The 13,512-nt window shown below is 43.1% G+C and overlaps 1 protein-coding gene and 1 long non-coding RNA gene across 10 annotated transcripts in view; one reads left to right on the plus strand and one right to left on the minus strand.

Annotated features, from left to right (window-relative positions):
* Window positions 1–13,512, plus strand: part of LOC118988505 (uncharacterized) — a 156,878-nt gene that overhangs the window by 132,409 nt on the left and 10,957 nt on the right. For 2 of the 6 annotated variants that reach the window (XR_005066786.1, XR_005066787.1), the window contains exons 4-5: window positions 4,581–4,701; window positions 5,069–5,306. This is a non-coding gene — a long non-coding RNA (uncharacterized LOC118988505). The other 4 variants (XR_005066791.1, XR_005066790.1, XR_005066792.1 and 1 more) reach the window with 4 other exon arrangements.
* Window positions 7,207–13,512, minus strand: part of MXD1 (MAX dimerization protein 1) — a 44,760-nt gene continuing 38,454 nt past the window's right edge. For all 4 annotated transcript variants that reach the window (XM_037048169.1, XM_037048170.1, XM_037048168.1 and 1 more), the window contains 3 exons: window positions 11,778–11,892; window positions 9,838–9,997; window positions 7,207–9,576 (listed from right to left, as the gene is read on the minus strand). In XM_037048169.1, coding sequence (XP_036904064.1) covers window positions 9,389–9,576; window positions 9,838–9,997; window positions 11,778–11,892 — 463 coding nt within the window. In that variant the 3' untranslated portion in view covers window positions 7,207–9,388. The remainder of the gene's footprint in view (window positions 9,577–9,837; window positions 9,998–11,777; window positions 11,893–13,512) is intronic.

The raw sequence follows: 13,512 nt of genomic DNA on the forward strand, positions 1-13,512 counted from the left end.
AAAACCCCAGAGAGCCCTGGTTCTTGGAGACAGTGGAATCAGGATTACCTTTAGCCCTGAGGCAGCTCCCTTTTATTCTTTGGCAGGTTTGTTTCCAGTACTTAAAAAGCCCCCACAGCCCCACACTTAACTTTCCTCTCCACACTCTCAACTTCAATACACTGCCTTGCTTAGTCAACCTCACTTTCCTCTGCTTGCAAAAGAACAGGCCAGAGAGTTTTCTTATTATACACAGGCAACGCTCTTATACAACCATGTCTTCCTTGTTCTTTAAAATGTAGGTTTGAAATGATTTCCAAAATTATATAGATTAAAATAGAAAAAAATAAAATAAAAAGCAAGGTCAGAGAAAAGACTAAGGGGAATTTAGGACACAAATATACAAATCACAGGGTTGCATGTAATTACTGAAGGTGAGGTATGAATTTGGCTCTGAGCTTCCCGGCAGCCAAAGCAAGAAGAGAAAAATGATCCATTTAATGATTCACTATTTCCCTGAGGAAACACACCCATTCTTCAGGGAAACCCATAGGATTTCTGGACTGAGTTCTGAAAAGTTGTTTTTCCCAACATTAAAGGATCTCAGTGTGATGAAGAGCAAGCAGTGCCCCTCACACGCCCCCCCCGCCCTGCCCCCACCCCCGCATCTCCCTGCCATGGGCCCTGTCCTGATGTCTGTTTCCACTGATGCCTCTTCTAGGCCCCATGTCGTTCCATGCCCCATGTGGTCTGCACTTGACTGGCTGCTGCTTTGACCAAAGCTTTTAACTGCAAAGGTCACAACCTTTGTAGTTACCCAGAGTTTATACTCAAAGTGTGGTGTCTTCGTTGATTGTCTGGCTAGAGCTCTAGCTACTACCATTTCCTTTTTATTGGAAAGATAGATGGAAATGCTAGGACTTTGGGCATCTCACACATTTCTGATGAAATTCTTGCAAAATGTAGGCATTTAAGCAAGGGCCTCTCTGAGCCACCCTAGCACTGCCTGGTTGCTCTTTGAGAGTCTCTGAGCTGCCCTGCAGGGCTGGAGGGGTTTTAGGGTCTGACTTTCTCAACAGCATCTAGATGAGGTACCACCTGAAAAATGCCCCCTTCCCCACTGTTGGCTACATTCTGTCCCTGAGTTGTCCTCTTCTCTGCTCCCCCTTTCAGTTTAACCACTTCCTGCCCACTGTTGTCTAAATAGCACAGTCAGAATGACATGTTTGAACACTCCCCTACCATGTAATGTCATTTTCCCCGGGCTGATTACTTTACTGAGTGTCAGAATTTGGTCTTACAGTGCTCCAACCTTTCTCCTCCTCAGTAAAATGATTGTCATTGCTCCTAAGTGTTGGATGCTTCCTGAACATCAGGCAGTGGGCTGGGCTCTTTTTAATCCCTTATCTCAATCCTCCCAAAGTCCTGGGAAGTAAGTACAGTTAGCTCTCTCTATGCACAGGTTTTACATCTGTGAATTTAATCAACCAATATAAAAATTTAAAACACCCAGAAAGTTCTAAAAGGCAAAACTTGAATTTGCCATTTGCTGAGCCCTACACTGAATCCCTGTGGATGTAGCAATGTGCGGGGACCCCCTGTGATAGCCAGTGTGCCAGTGAAGGTTATGTGCACCTACTGTGCTATTTTATATAAGGGGCTTGAACATCCTTGGATTTTGGTATCCGAGGGGGGAGAGTGCCCTGGAACAATTCCCCTTGGATCCTGAGGGATGACTGTACTATCCTCACTTTACAGACAAGTCACCCAGAGAAGTAAAGGGTGGAGTTGGCATTGGGTCTTGGATCCATCTGACTAGAGAGTCTATGTGATTGACCATCACCCAGAACCCCCTTCCCACATAGCTAAAGGGCATGGCAACCACAGCACCCCCTCCCTCCATTGTCCCTCATTCCACTTGGCCAGCTCACTTATCTTCATTGGTCATAGTTGTTAGCTCCAGCGCTTTGTGATAATAGCATCTTCCTTCAGGGGGATGGGAATATCAGCAAGGCAAAGCTAGGGTTTGTCAGATATTCTGTTTTTAACAAAATTAACTTTCATAGCAGATGACGTTGAGTCTCCCATCCCCACTGGACACTCTGCAGGGCTGGGGACAGCCCCAAGATGTTACTCAGCCTGGCCATCTGGGTGGCCAACACAATTGGTGGGCTGGTGTGTTTCCTTCTTTCCTCTCTTCCATAGGCCCTCTCAGGCACATGGATTCCTTAAAAGTAGACATATTCTGACCCAGAGATTTCTATTTTGACTCTCATTACACACCTCTGATCCCAGGTGTGGCCAAGAGCACCCTATGAAAGTCTCCTCCCTCTTCTTCCAGGGCCTCAGTGAACCCCTTCAGCCCCTAGTCCCCCAGCTGTGTCTTGTCCTTGGGGCTAAACCCTTTGCTTCTATGCTAGCTCTTGCCTCAGTTTCCCCACTAAGTCCTGAGCCTGCCTTCATGCACATCAAGGAAAGTTCCCAAAAGCTCCAGCCTAGCAGAGTCTGCCCGTCTGTCTGCTGAAAGGAGGTCAGGCACTGTCTCCCACTGTGCAGCTTTTTCCCCTCTGGGCAGTGTGTTCACCTCTAGTCAGCAGTCAGCAGCCCCATCCTTCTTGACTGCTCTCCTCCAGGAAGCTTCCATGTATGACAGAGTGCGTGGAGATCTTGCCACCCAATTAGTGCCAGGCCCTGAACAATGCTTCTTATGGAGCCCAGCCTGTGGGGCCCTCAGTCATTGGGAGCCAAATGTCTCTACTTGAGGGGAAGGCCCACCAAAGCAATGGGGATAAGGAGCTACTATTCTAGAGACTCTTGGAAGAGAGACTTGGTGTATCCCTCCTCATCTGGGTCACATTTTGGGGACTCCAAGGCCTAGGTGGAAGTTGTGCTTAGTAAATATTGGTTGAATAAGTAAAGTGATGTCACAGGGTCCACAACCCAAAAGATGTGGTGTAGAAAGAGTGTCTTCAGTCCTTGAACAGGATGTCTTCCTCCAGGAACATGATGGGTGATTGCTGTAAGACCCCCAGGAGGTTCAAATTTGGGTTATCCCTCACAACAGACAGAGAGGGAAGTTAAGATAGAGGGAAGCCTGATGACTTAGGGACATGGGACAATATGCAGTTGTCCCATGCATTCCCAATTTCTTCCCCATTAACTGAAATCTAAGGCACCTCTACAGAAAATGAGCCATTGTATTCAAAGGCTTTAAAAAAAGAAAGTTGCTCTACGTGGAATGTTAATTACAGTTAGACCCAGGTCTTGCAAAAATGGAGGAAGAGGAGTGAGGCTCTGGAGTCAGCTCACTCGCTCTGTGGACTTCAAGTAAAATGCCTCCCCTCTCTCTACCTGCTTCATCATCTGTGGCCTGGGGATCATGGTGGCACTCCCCTCCCCTCAGGGCTGATGGTGAGGAGGCACCTACCAGAGCACCAAGTGCCTAGTGAGCGCTCAGTACATGAGAATTGACCATTATTGTGACATGGACACATATACCACAATGAAGGACACTTCATCAGGCTACTGTGGACAAACCAAGTCAGGAAAACTTAAAACAAGATTTGTCAACTTGTGGGGAGGCTATCTTTCTGTGAGAGCTGGCGTCTTAATTATCTGTGGTTCAAAGCTTCCTGTACTCAGCTCTAGTAAATGGGGATCCTGACACCGTGGTAGAACTTTCTTTGATGTTGCTAACAATTCACTCTTTGGTGGGTTTGGTTTGGAGCCTGTTCAGAAGTGGGACCTAGAATCACATCCTAGACAGGTCAGCACATGGCCTATGCTTTTTGGAGAAACTGGAAGAGGTAGGCCCCTTTCCCCAAGTAGAAGTACCAGAAAGATCCTTTTTCACAAGACCCGCAGGCTGCATGCCACATAGGTAACTTGGAGGGTGCCATAAAATCTTTTCAAAGATTTTAGCAGTTTTTAGAATAAGTTGTTGCTGGTCAAGAAGGAGAAGACACCGTTTTTTCTTCCTCTCCACTCTAAGCAAGTGCTCTCTTGGGGCAGCAAGAGGAGTCAGGTCAGAGTGGTGCACTCAGCTCAGGGAACTTGCCAGGCTGAGGACAGGAGCTCCAATGAGCTCCAATGAGCTTCTGTGTCAGTCAGTTACGCTGGAAAGACAGCTCCAGAGGGCAGGGTTTTATGTTTTGTTCATTGGTTTGTCTTCAGCTGTATGACCAAGCCTGGTACAGAGCAGGTGTTCAACCCCTGCTCTATTAAATGAATTAATAAATTTAAATTAACTCAAGGGGTTACTATGTAAAAGAACTAACCTGAACTGGGTGCTTTTCCTTCTCTATGAATTGGGCAATACATGAGGTCTTTCACAGTATGGAGTCCTCTCCACACTGGTCCCATTGCCCACTACACGCTCCCAGCCACCAAGCCACACCCAAGCCCCAAGGAGCTATTCCCTTCCTTGAACATCTGCCTCATTGCACTGAATGTATTTTTCTCTGCAAGTCTCCTCTCCTAGCAAATACCCACTCTATCTCTGGGGCCCGACTCAAATGCCACCACCTATGTGATTTCTCATAGCATGTCCCTATACAACTTTATTCTGCAACTAACTACATTGGTGTCATCTTTCCCACTAGACCATGGGCTGCTGGAAAGAAAAGGAGGTCCTGTTTGTCTTGCAGCCCCAGCAAGCTGCCTGCATCAGAGGGGTCACAATGAAGGAGCCAAGAGTGAGGGCAAGAGCAGGGGACACTGATGGTAAGTGGAGTGGCCTGTACTGTTACTAGTTCTGATCAACAAACAGGTGCAACCAAATCCACACAGCTGAAATTTTTATCACAGGATCCAAGTGCTAAAAACTTTTGGCCATTGAATTTTCCATGAAATTGAAAGAAAAGAGGAATCTAATTAATTCAGTTTTGTAAGTAAAAAGCATGAGAGGTTAAACTGGGGTACAAAACATCAGGAGGACCAAGATTTCTTTAATAATGAAATAATTTATTTGTTAACAGTTGAATACAGAGGTTTACATATACACAGCAAAGATTCTCTAAAACACATAGTTGTTCTAAAAATGCATGTGCTAACTGTAGTAAAAAGCACCATTCTCTATGTCTTGACACAGGATTTACATTGGCGTATTTACATAAAGAAACATCTGGAAAACAGAACTGCATACTCTCATCTGCTCTCTGTTTAAGCTGTGTTTACTACTAGGAAGATGGCCCCCAACGCTGGTGGTTAACAGCAACATTCCCAGAGCACCAATTCTAGAGACAAGGGGTAAAGGCAAGTTTGGTTCTCAGGTAAAGTGAAGAACACCCCCTCAACCCCCCCCCCCCAGAGAGAATAGGAAATCAAAATAAAAAATCTCAATAAATGTTAGAATTGGGTGTCTTACTGATTCCTATTGTATGATTTTTGAGAGGAGACAAAGATACTCCCTTTCTTCAGCCATTCAATAGCTGACTGGTAGTGATAGGCAATTATTTCTTCTTTCAGAAGAATATAAGAGGATCCCCCATGTAATATTAATGAAAAAAAACATGATAAATCACATATTATACCCCTTCCCCCAACTCCCAGGTATCTTCAAAAGCAAAGATATCTGATCATGTAGAATAAATACCACCTCATATAAAAGGCCTTTGGGTTGTCTTCTTTCAGAAAAGATTTTGAAGATCATGAATAGCCAGCTACCTAAACATACTGCATCTAAGAGTTAGACATAGGAAAATACGTAGATCACCATGCAGGAAATTGCCTTGTAGCCTTTGACTTCCTGGTGCTCAACACACAGGGCAGGTAAAGGGGAAGACAAAGAAACTTGGCAAAACAAATGAAGACCAAGATTTGGGGGAATAAATAGATACAAAGCACAAAGAAAGTGATATTCTTGCCAATACAGTAATGGTATAAAAACCTAAAAGTATGTTGTATATACTTTGCAAAAATAAGTTTTCTCTCTAAAGGATGAAGAAAGGCAAGAAGAAAAAACCCCAAAATCCATTAGCAAGCCCCAAGGTATTGCTAGACAGTCATTTTGAACATCACAATCCAACCCAATTTATACTTTATTTTCCCACACCCTAGGATTTGCTCTTGGCCACTTCAGGGATGAAGTAGAGAGGCCCATTGGGAGCCTAGGTAAGGTCCTTTTGTTTCTTTTGAAAAAAGTAGAGGTTAAATGAAAATGTCCATTAAAAAAAAACACTCAAGTGGCCAGTTGCAGGGTCAGGGCCTACTTAGTGCTCAATTCTGAATGAACACTGAAATTATTTTAGTCTTGGGTTGACAAGGAGAAGAATCTAGGTCCTGCTACAACAAAATGTGATGCTCTTTGAATTGCTACCTAGCATTAGGTCTGTGACTAGAGAAAGGTGCCAGCAGTTGCTATCAGCACCTTGAAAAATTCAAGAGCTCTGCTTAGCAATAGAAAACTCAAACAAAAATGCCCTGGGTGCTCGGCCCACCATTCTAAGCCACCAGGCATGGACAGTTATGTTTTCTGGGATGTTAACAGAAGCACACACATATATTTTCTCACTGCATAAAATTAAATTGGACTACATAATGCTTATTTTCCCATTTGCATTGCAATGGTATCAGTAAGAATGTAGTTTAGATTTGTTTAAAATCAATTTTCACATAAAAATATGCACGTGCCTATATTTATACACACCTCTATTACATACAATTGTCAAAATCTTAAAGGCTGGGGTTTATATCTTTGCCCATCCCCTCCCCCCAACAACCCTAATAGAAAGGTTTTTCATTTTGCTGGAAAAAAATCCCAAAACAACCAAAAAGACTGTATAGCTCTTAACAGTCAAGCTGGTGGATCAGTGAATGGGAGGACAGATTGGTGAATCAAGGCTGTCCATCAGCCGTGGAGGGAAGGGGATTAGCTGCCTTGGGCTGAGTTTGCTGGTCCTGAAGGCTACAGTTTTGGTCAGAGAGTGGCCCATCTAGCATGCTGATTCAGTCTACCTGGAGTTTTGAAAGTAATGTCTAACCCTAGTGTCAGTCTTTCACAAGTGCGTTAAAAATGTAGCGATCAAGTTCCACATTGCTATGCAGTCAAATTGAAAAGGACCAGACAAACAGTGCAAAGGTCAAATAATTACTGTTTTATATGGGGACAGTACATTTCATATTTTAACCAAAAGACAAAAATGCATTTTAACTCAAAGGCACAATTAAAACACAGAAAATAATGGCATATCTCAGATGCCTTATTTCTAAATTAAACAAGTACACAAATTTTTTCCCTTCCCACCCCCATTGCAAGCCCACAGGCTTTTCCCGAAGTCTTGAGTTTTTGATGCCATCCAGCATCATTATTGTGGACTTGTGAGGCGCTTGAACATAGCAATTAAACAAAATGCTTGAGAGGTCTGGCGAATGGCATTCAAAAGGGACCTCAAAGTGCAGATACATCTTTTTCAAACATACTACAGGCTGAGCTGGCTCTTTGAACACTATCACTCTGCTTAGATTCAGGAAGCAGGCTTAAAAAATGCAAAGGCATACAAGTTGTATTTCAGTGCAAATCTTCAGCTGGTAATTGGAAAAGGTTCCAACAGTGAAAAAAAATCCTTCGTGTCTCCTGCCCCTCCCCGCCCCCCACCCAAAGCCCAAATGAAGGAAAAAACAGAACAAAACCAGAAGAGTTACACATAACTTTGGGATAATTTAGCAATCCACTACTTCCAATTTAAATTCTTTAAATATATTGAATTTTTAAAAAGAAAAACACAGAAGTAATCTTGCTTTGTTTACATTGCTCTTCACGTCTAGAATGAGCTTCTGTATAGAGTGTGTTTGAATGTTCAGTTGTGTGGAAGGTGGAGGTGATGGAGGAAGTGTGAGGCTGTGGCATGCTAGAGACCGCAGGCCAGCGGGGGCACAGGGTGGCCACCCGTTACCAGTTCAGCCCTTGAGCCCTTAGGTTGCAGTGCGTCTGTGGATTTTAGGAATGTTCTCATCACTTTGTGACATACACTCTGTTTCAGCATCACAGATTTTACAAATGGTTTAAATTCAATGAAAAAGATTAGCCAGAGGCTGAAAACATCAAGACCTCAAAAATATGAATGCAAAAATAAGGGGAATGAACCAATTTGGTAGATACCTACATACAAAGTTTCTAGAACATCTATAAAAGCACAAAGTCATAAGAATTTATTTTCCATTACATTAGTTTATATAAAATGAATAAATAGTATTTATAGATTTAATGTGTCTTATGTACATATACATGTGCTCTATTTTAGCTTAAATAAAAATGCTACAAAGTGGGAGACCACTTAAAGGAGAAATCATAACCAAAAAGAAAAATCAGCCTTTTAAACTATCAACCCAAAAACCTCCATAAAGTTGTTTCTGGGTGCATCCAAAAATAATGAGAGGAATTCTAGTAACACTGTACCAGCCCCTCCTGTTCACCTGCAACACAGTAGAAATGTGGACTTTTCCTTTCACTGATGATGGCTACTAGCTCAACTAGTGCCAAAGCTCAGTTATTGCTGAAAGTTAAATAGGAAAATAGATTAGAATTGGACCAAATGTCACTTATTTATGGGAAAAAAGAGGCATAATCACTGTGTTAAGTGGGAAATGGAGATCTCCTTTATCTCTGAGGTAGGAAAAAAAAATGTTCCAGAGACAAGTAGCATAACAAACTTTGAGAAGAAATGAGCCTTGGGGATAGCAGTACACAGCATGGTCCCAAAAGCATTGCACAAATATAGATTGTACGATTTTGTTTGTGAGAACAAACAATATTGGAACTTTTGTAAGCTGTGCAACCCCAAAGCCATGCTCTCCAGGTGTCCATTTTAGAGTGAGAAATACTGCTCCCATCCACACGCGAGTCTGGGGAATGAGCACAGGGGTGTGTGAAGGGTGTTTTCTGGAGGTATTCCTAATTCCTCACTCCAGTTGAGGTCCATGGTTAAGTGCTCTTAAATGCCCCCTTCAAAGCTTACTTTGGAGTGCTGAGATCAGAATCTCAACTTTAGAAGCTTGTTTCCTTCAGTTTACTAAGCACAAGACACATCCGTACATTTTTGCTAGGCAAATAACATAGTAAGCCAGAAAACTTTTAAAAGGTCTGGTAGGCTACATGGGGACAGTAAACAAGAGGGAGAAATTGCTGAGATGTGAAAGTTGCTTATTCGCTCTAAGAATTTTTGGGTGCTTCAAATTGATTGGAATGTACAGTCTCTCAGAGACGAATTTTATGGAGAGAAAGAGAAGCTAGTAGATGAAATCAGAAACCCACAACCCTAAGCACTTCCTTGAAAATGTTTACAAAACTGATTTTGGTAAGGGTAGTACACTGAAGTTTACGTGCAAGGGGATTGTGGGCTGGTCCAATACACTACCTAATCAGATCCGACAAGGAGAACCATCTGGGGGCAGCCGAAGTGACCACTCTCTCTTATAGGCTAAGACACGTCTTGCGATTGTCCTGGAGCTTTATTCTCTTGACGCTGGAGCTGGAGTAGCCCTCATCACTGCCGAGGCTCTGCATGCTTCCCCGCTCATCAGAATCACTCACGCTGCTGCTGCTCCAGTCCAACTCACCCGTGAGATAGTCTGTGCTTTCAACATCCACATCGATTTCTTCTGTGGGAGGACAAAAGAGAGACACTGTGGTGAAGGCATTCTTCAGAAAACTCAGGCTGAAAATCAAAGTGACTCCAGTCAAGCTCGTCTTTGGACACTGGTGTCTAACTCCTAAAAGGAAAGAGGCAGTAGTTACTAAACTAAAGGCCACACTAAACTTTTCGAAATCAAAGCAGGTTCTTAGCTCCTTCTCTGTTCTGCCCCTGGCAGGTGGGAGAGGAAAAGGGAGAGGGTGGTTGAGGTTGCAGGAAAAGGGCTCACCCCTGTCGGAGTCCGAGCGCTCTGAGGAGACGGGGGAGCCAATGCTGTCCATCCGTATCCTCTCAATGCCCAGTTTCTCCAGCTGCCTCTTCAGGTGCCGCTGCTCTCGCTGAAGCTGGTCTATTTGGTGAATGGCTTTTCTGTCACAATCTTCAAGTTTCTGCAAGTCAAAGGGTAGTTGTTGGAGCTCACAGGCAGATTTTAAAATTAGTAATGACCCTGCATTTTCCTCTAGCAGTGAAATCTGCCAATTTTCTCAGAAGCTATTTAGCGTGTCACTTGTCCAGCTTCTCACAAAGACAGGAAGTTGACTGGCTAGTGACTGACTCCTGTCTTCACTAACAGCTTCAGCATCGACAGTGCTGTAGCTGTGCCATCACAGGGGTTCTAGGGGTAAGCTCCGACATCCGACAGTCTAGCATCCTGGTACCCCTCAATTTTGATACTGGAAAGACTGCAGGCAGGAACTCCCAACCTGGTTCTCACTTGTCTGCAGTGACACCCTGAACACCCCATCTCCGAACTAGAGCACTGCATGTGGTGGGAGCTTAAGAAACAGACTTCCCCTTAAATGTGTGTTTATTCAAGTACATGTCCCCATCACAGAAGCACTTTCTTTGTGTCATGCCAAATCTCAATTAACTTCTGTTTGTTGGCAGGAAATAATAGTCCCTTTTGAAGTCCTGATTCCAAATTGTCCAACATAAGAGCTTAGAAAATGCATTTCCATAGACCACTTGTTTTTATAGATCTGTCCTCTAGCTTCTCATATTCTTTAGATAATTAAGAAGATTGTTTAATTGTGATTGTTTTGCTCTAAACAGAGATTCTTTCCCCCCCTAGAACTGTCATGCATGCAGGCCTACTAACCATATTTAAAGTGGTATTTATCCAATCTTAACTATAAAAACAAGCTACACAGTGATTTGGGCTGTGGTTCTCAAAAGCCTGAATATAGTTTACTCACCCTTTGCTATTTCAGCTACGTGCTAAAGTCACCTCTGTGCCAGACCCTGTGGGAAGTACTAGGGACACAAGGTGAAAACAAAGAACTGGGTCCTTCCCTATAGAGTCTACAGTCTCAGGATGGGGACAGCCAAACAGTCACGTAAACCACCATTGGATGCCAGCTGTGACAAGTGCTGAGAGAGAGAGAGAGAGACAGAGAGACAGAGAGAGACAGAGAGAGACAGAGAGAGAGAGACAGAGAGAGAGAGAGAGATCCAGTATTGGACCACCTGGCACAAGAAGAAGGTAACCAGGTCAGGGAAAACTTCCCTGTGCTAGTGATACCTGTGCTGTGATATGAAGGATGATAAGAAGTTAACAGGAAAGAAAGGAGGGAAAGCATGTACAAAGACCCTGTGGTCAGAGAACATGACAAATGCTAGGGACTGGAGGAAGGGCTGGGGCCGAGAGGGTAGTGTAACAGCACTGGAGGCTGCTGCACACAGGTGTGGGCCAGGTCAGGCACAGCAGGGGTAGTGTGTGTCCTGACCACAGAAGAATTGTAAACAGAGTGACACGCTGACTTGAGCTCAGGGAGGACTGTTCTTGGGAAGCATGGAGATAAGCTTAGAGGGAGGCCTTGAGGGGTTTATCACAGCAGATGATGATGGGGTGAAAAGGGAACGAGACAAGGCTGTCTTGGAGACAACTTAGATATATGACTAGAAGCAAGAGCTAACAAGGAGGACCCTGAGTTTCTGGCTTGTATAATCAGATGACAGTTGGATGGACCACTTAACTTCTGGTGCCTGGGATAAGAAATACTGAGATGGGTCTGGACATGTTGAGTTTGGGTACTTATGATTCATCCAAGAGATAGAATGCAAGAGCTCAGAGAAGACTTTCCTGCAGATACACATTTGCTGGCCTCAGAACAAACAAACCCCTACTAGACAGGTACAGATAAAAAGGCATCTCAAGGACACACTTACCTTTATGTGCAATTTGGCTTTTGTTAATAAACTCAGCGTAGTGTGTCGATTTGATTCAGGCCCAAGTGGCACTAGCCCCTTCAATTTCTCTAGGCACAAGCGAAGATGGGCCCGTCTATAAAAACAAGACCACAGTAGCATTTGAGAATTTCATGGTGGGCCAGAAGGTACCCCTAAAGAACAAATTCTAAGAGTATGAAGTTGCCCAGGCCCAGTGATGACAAATGCCCCCAGTGACCCCCTTACCAAATATATAGCTTTTAAAACCAGACAACTCTAGTGAAAACCAGGGAGAAGCAAAATCTATGGTTTCTACAGTTAAATCTATTTTTAATACATGTGTCAGGATAGGAACTAATATCTGCTATTATTAGGCAATAACCAGGTTTCTGGATAATGATGTGACCCATAGAGAACATCCAAATTCAGAAAATAGTGACATGTCAGGGTGAGAATCCTTTGAAGCCGTATTTCTCTTTTCCCAGTCAGGACCACTGAGTCACTATAACTGTATCATTGCTGTGCACATGTGAATGATGTATGTGTGTGGTTATTCATGACAGCTTTATTTGGAACAGCAAAGCCTGAAACAACCCAAAAGTCCATCAGTAGGGAACTGATTAAATACATTATGGCACATCTCTACAGTGGAGTACTATGCAGCTATGAAAAGAGAATAAGAATGTGCTCTATGTGCTATTAGGAAAGAACTCTCAGATATACCAAGTGAAGAAAAGCAAACTGCATATAATATGGAGGAAAAAATTACATGTTTTTTCTTGTACTGGACACAAAGTCCAGAATGATACATAAGAAACTAGTAACAGTATCTGGACGGGGAGAAGTCATCAAATAGATTGGGACGAGGAAAGGGGGGTAATTTCTTTACTGAATAGTGTATTATACTTTTTGGTTTTTCAACCATGTAAACTACTGCTATTCAAAAGTTAAATATATTTTTCAAAAATAATGAGAAAGTACACCCTTGGTATTGCTACACTCACAAGCATGCTGAGCGGCTGGAGATAACCAGGTGTATCTTGGAGAGTGGCGGTGTAGAGCCACAGGACAGAGTGTGAGAGGGAGAAAGGCTGCATGAAACAGAAACCACGGTCAACACACTAAAGAGAAAGCAGAGCCTTCCGTCACAAACTGACTAGAAGTATGAACGTTTCTAAATTTTTGGAAATCAATACTTCACTGAAATCTTGTTTTGGGCATTATTCTAAAACCTGTGAGATTCTATGAATGTGAAAAATGGCCAAGATGCAGAGTTTTTTCTTCAGCTCGCTACTTCCTTAAAGCCTTCATAGGCCATTCCAGCCCAAGGAAATTCCTTTTCCTTTAAGAAAAAAAATTTTTTAAGAAAAAATTTTTAAGAATATCTCTCTCTGTTGGAGAGATATCAGTTTATTGTTCCACTTATTTATGTATTCATTGGCTGATTCTTGCATGTGCCCTGACTGGGGATCAAACCCATAACCTTGGTGTACTGGGGACAATGCTCCAACCAACTGAGCTACCCAGCCAGGAAGCAATTCCACTTTCTGAGTACTTATCTGTTCAAATTATTAATTGGAAAGTTAACTGTTCTGCCTGAATTTCTGGGATTGTCATTTAACCATTCATTGCAAACTTCTTAGAAAGTTGGGACTGTGGCTTAATCATTGATGTTCTGCCACAGTGCCTCCTCCTCCCACATGCTTTTTTTAAAAATTTATCTTTAGAGAGGAAG

This window comes from Sturnira hondurensis, unplaced genomic scaffold (assembly GCF_014824575.4).
Source record: "Sturnira hondurensis isolate 20B ecotype Veracruz unplaced genomic scaffold, ASM1482457v3 Scaffold0006413, whole genome shotgun sequence".
Lineage (NCBI taxonomy): Eukaryota > Metazoa > Chordata > Mammalia > Chiroptera > Phyllostomidae > Sturnira > Sturnira hondurensis.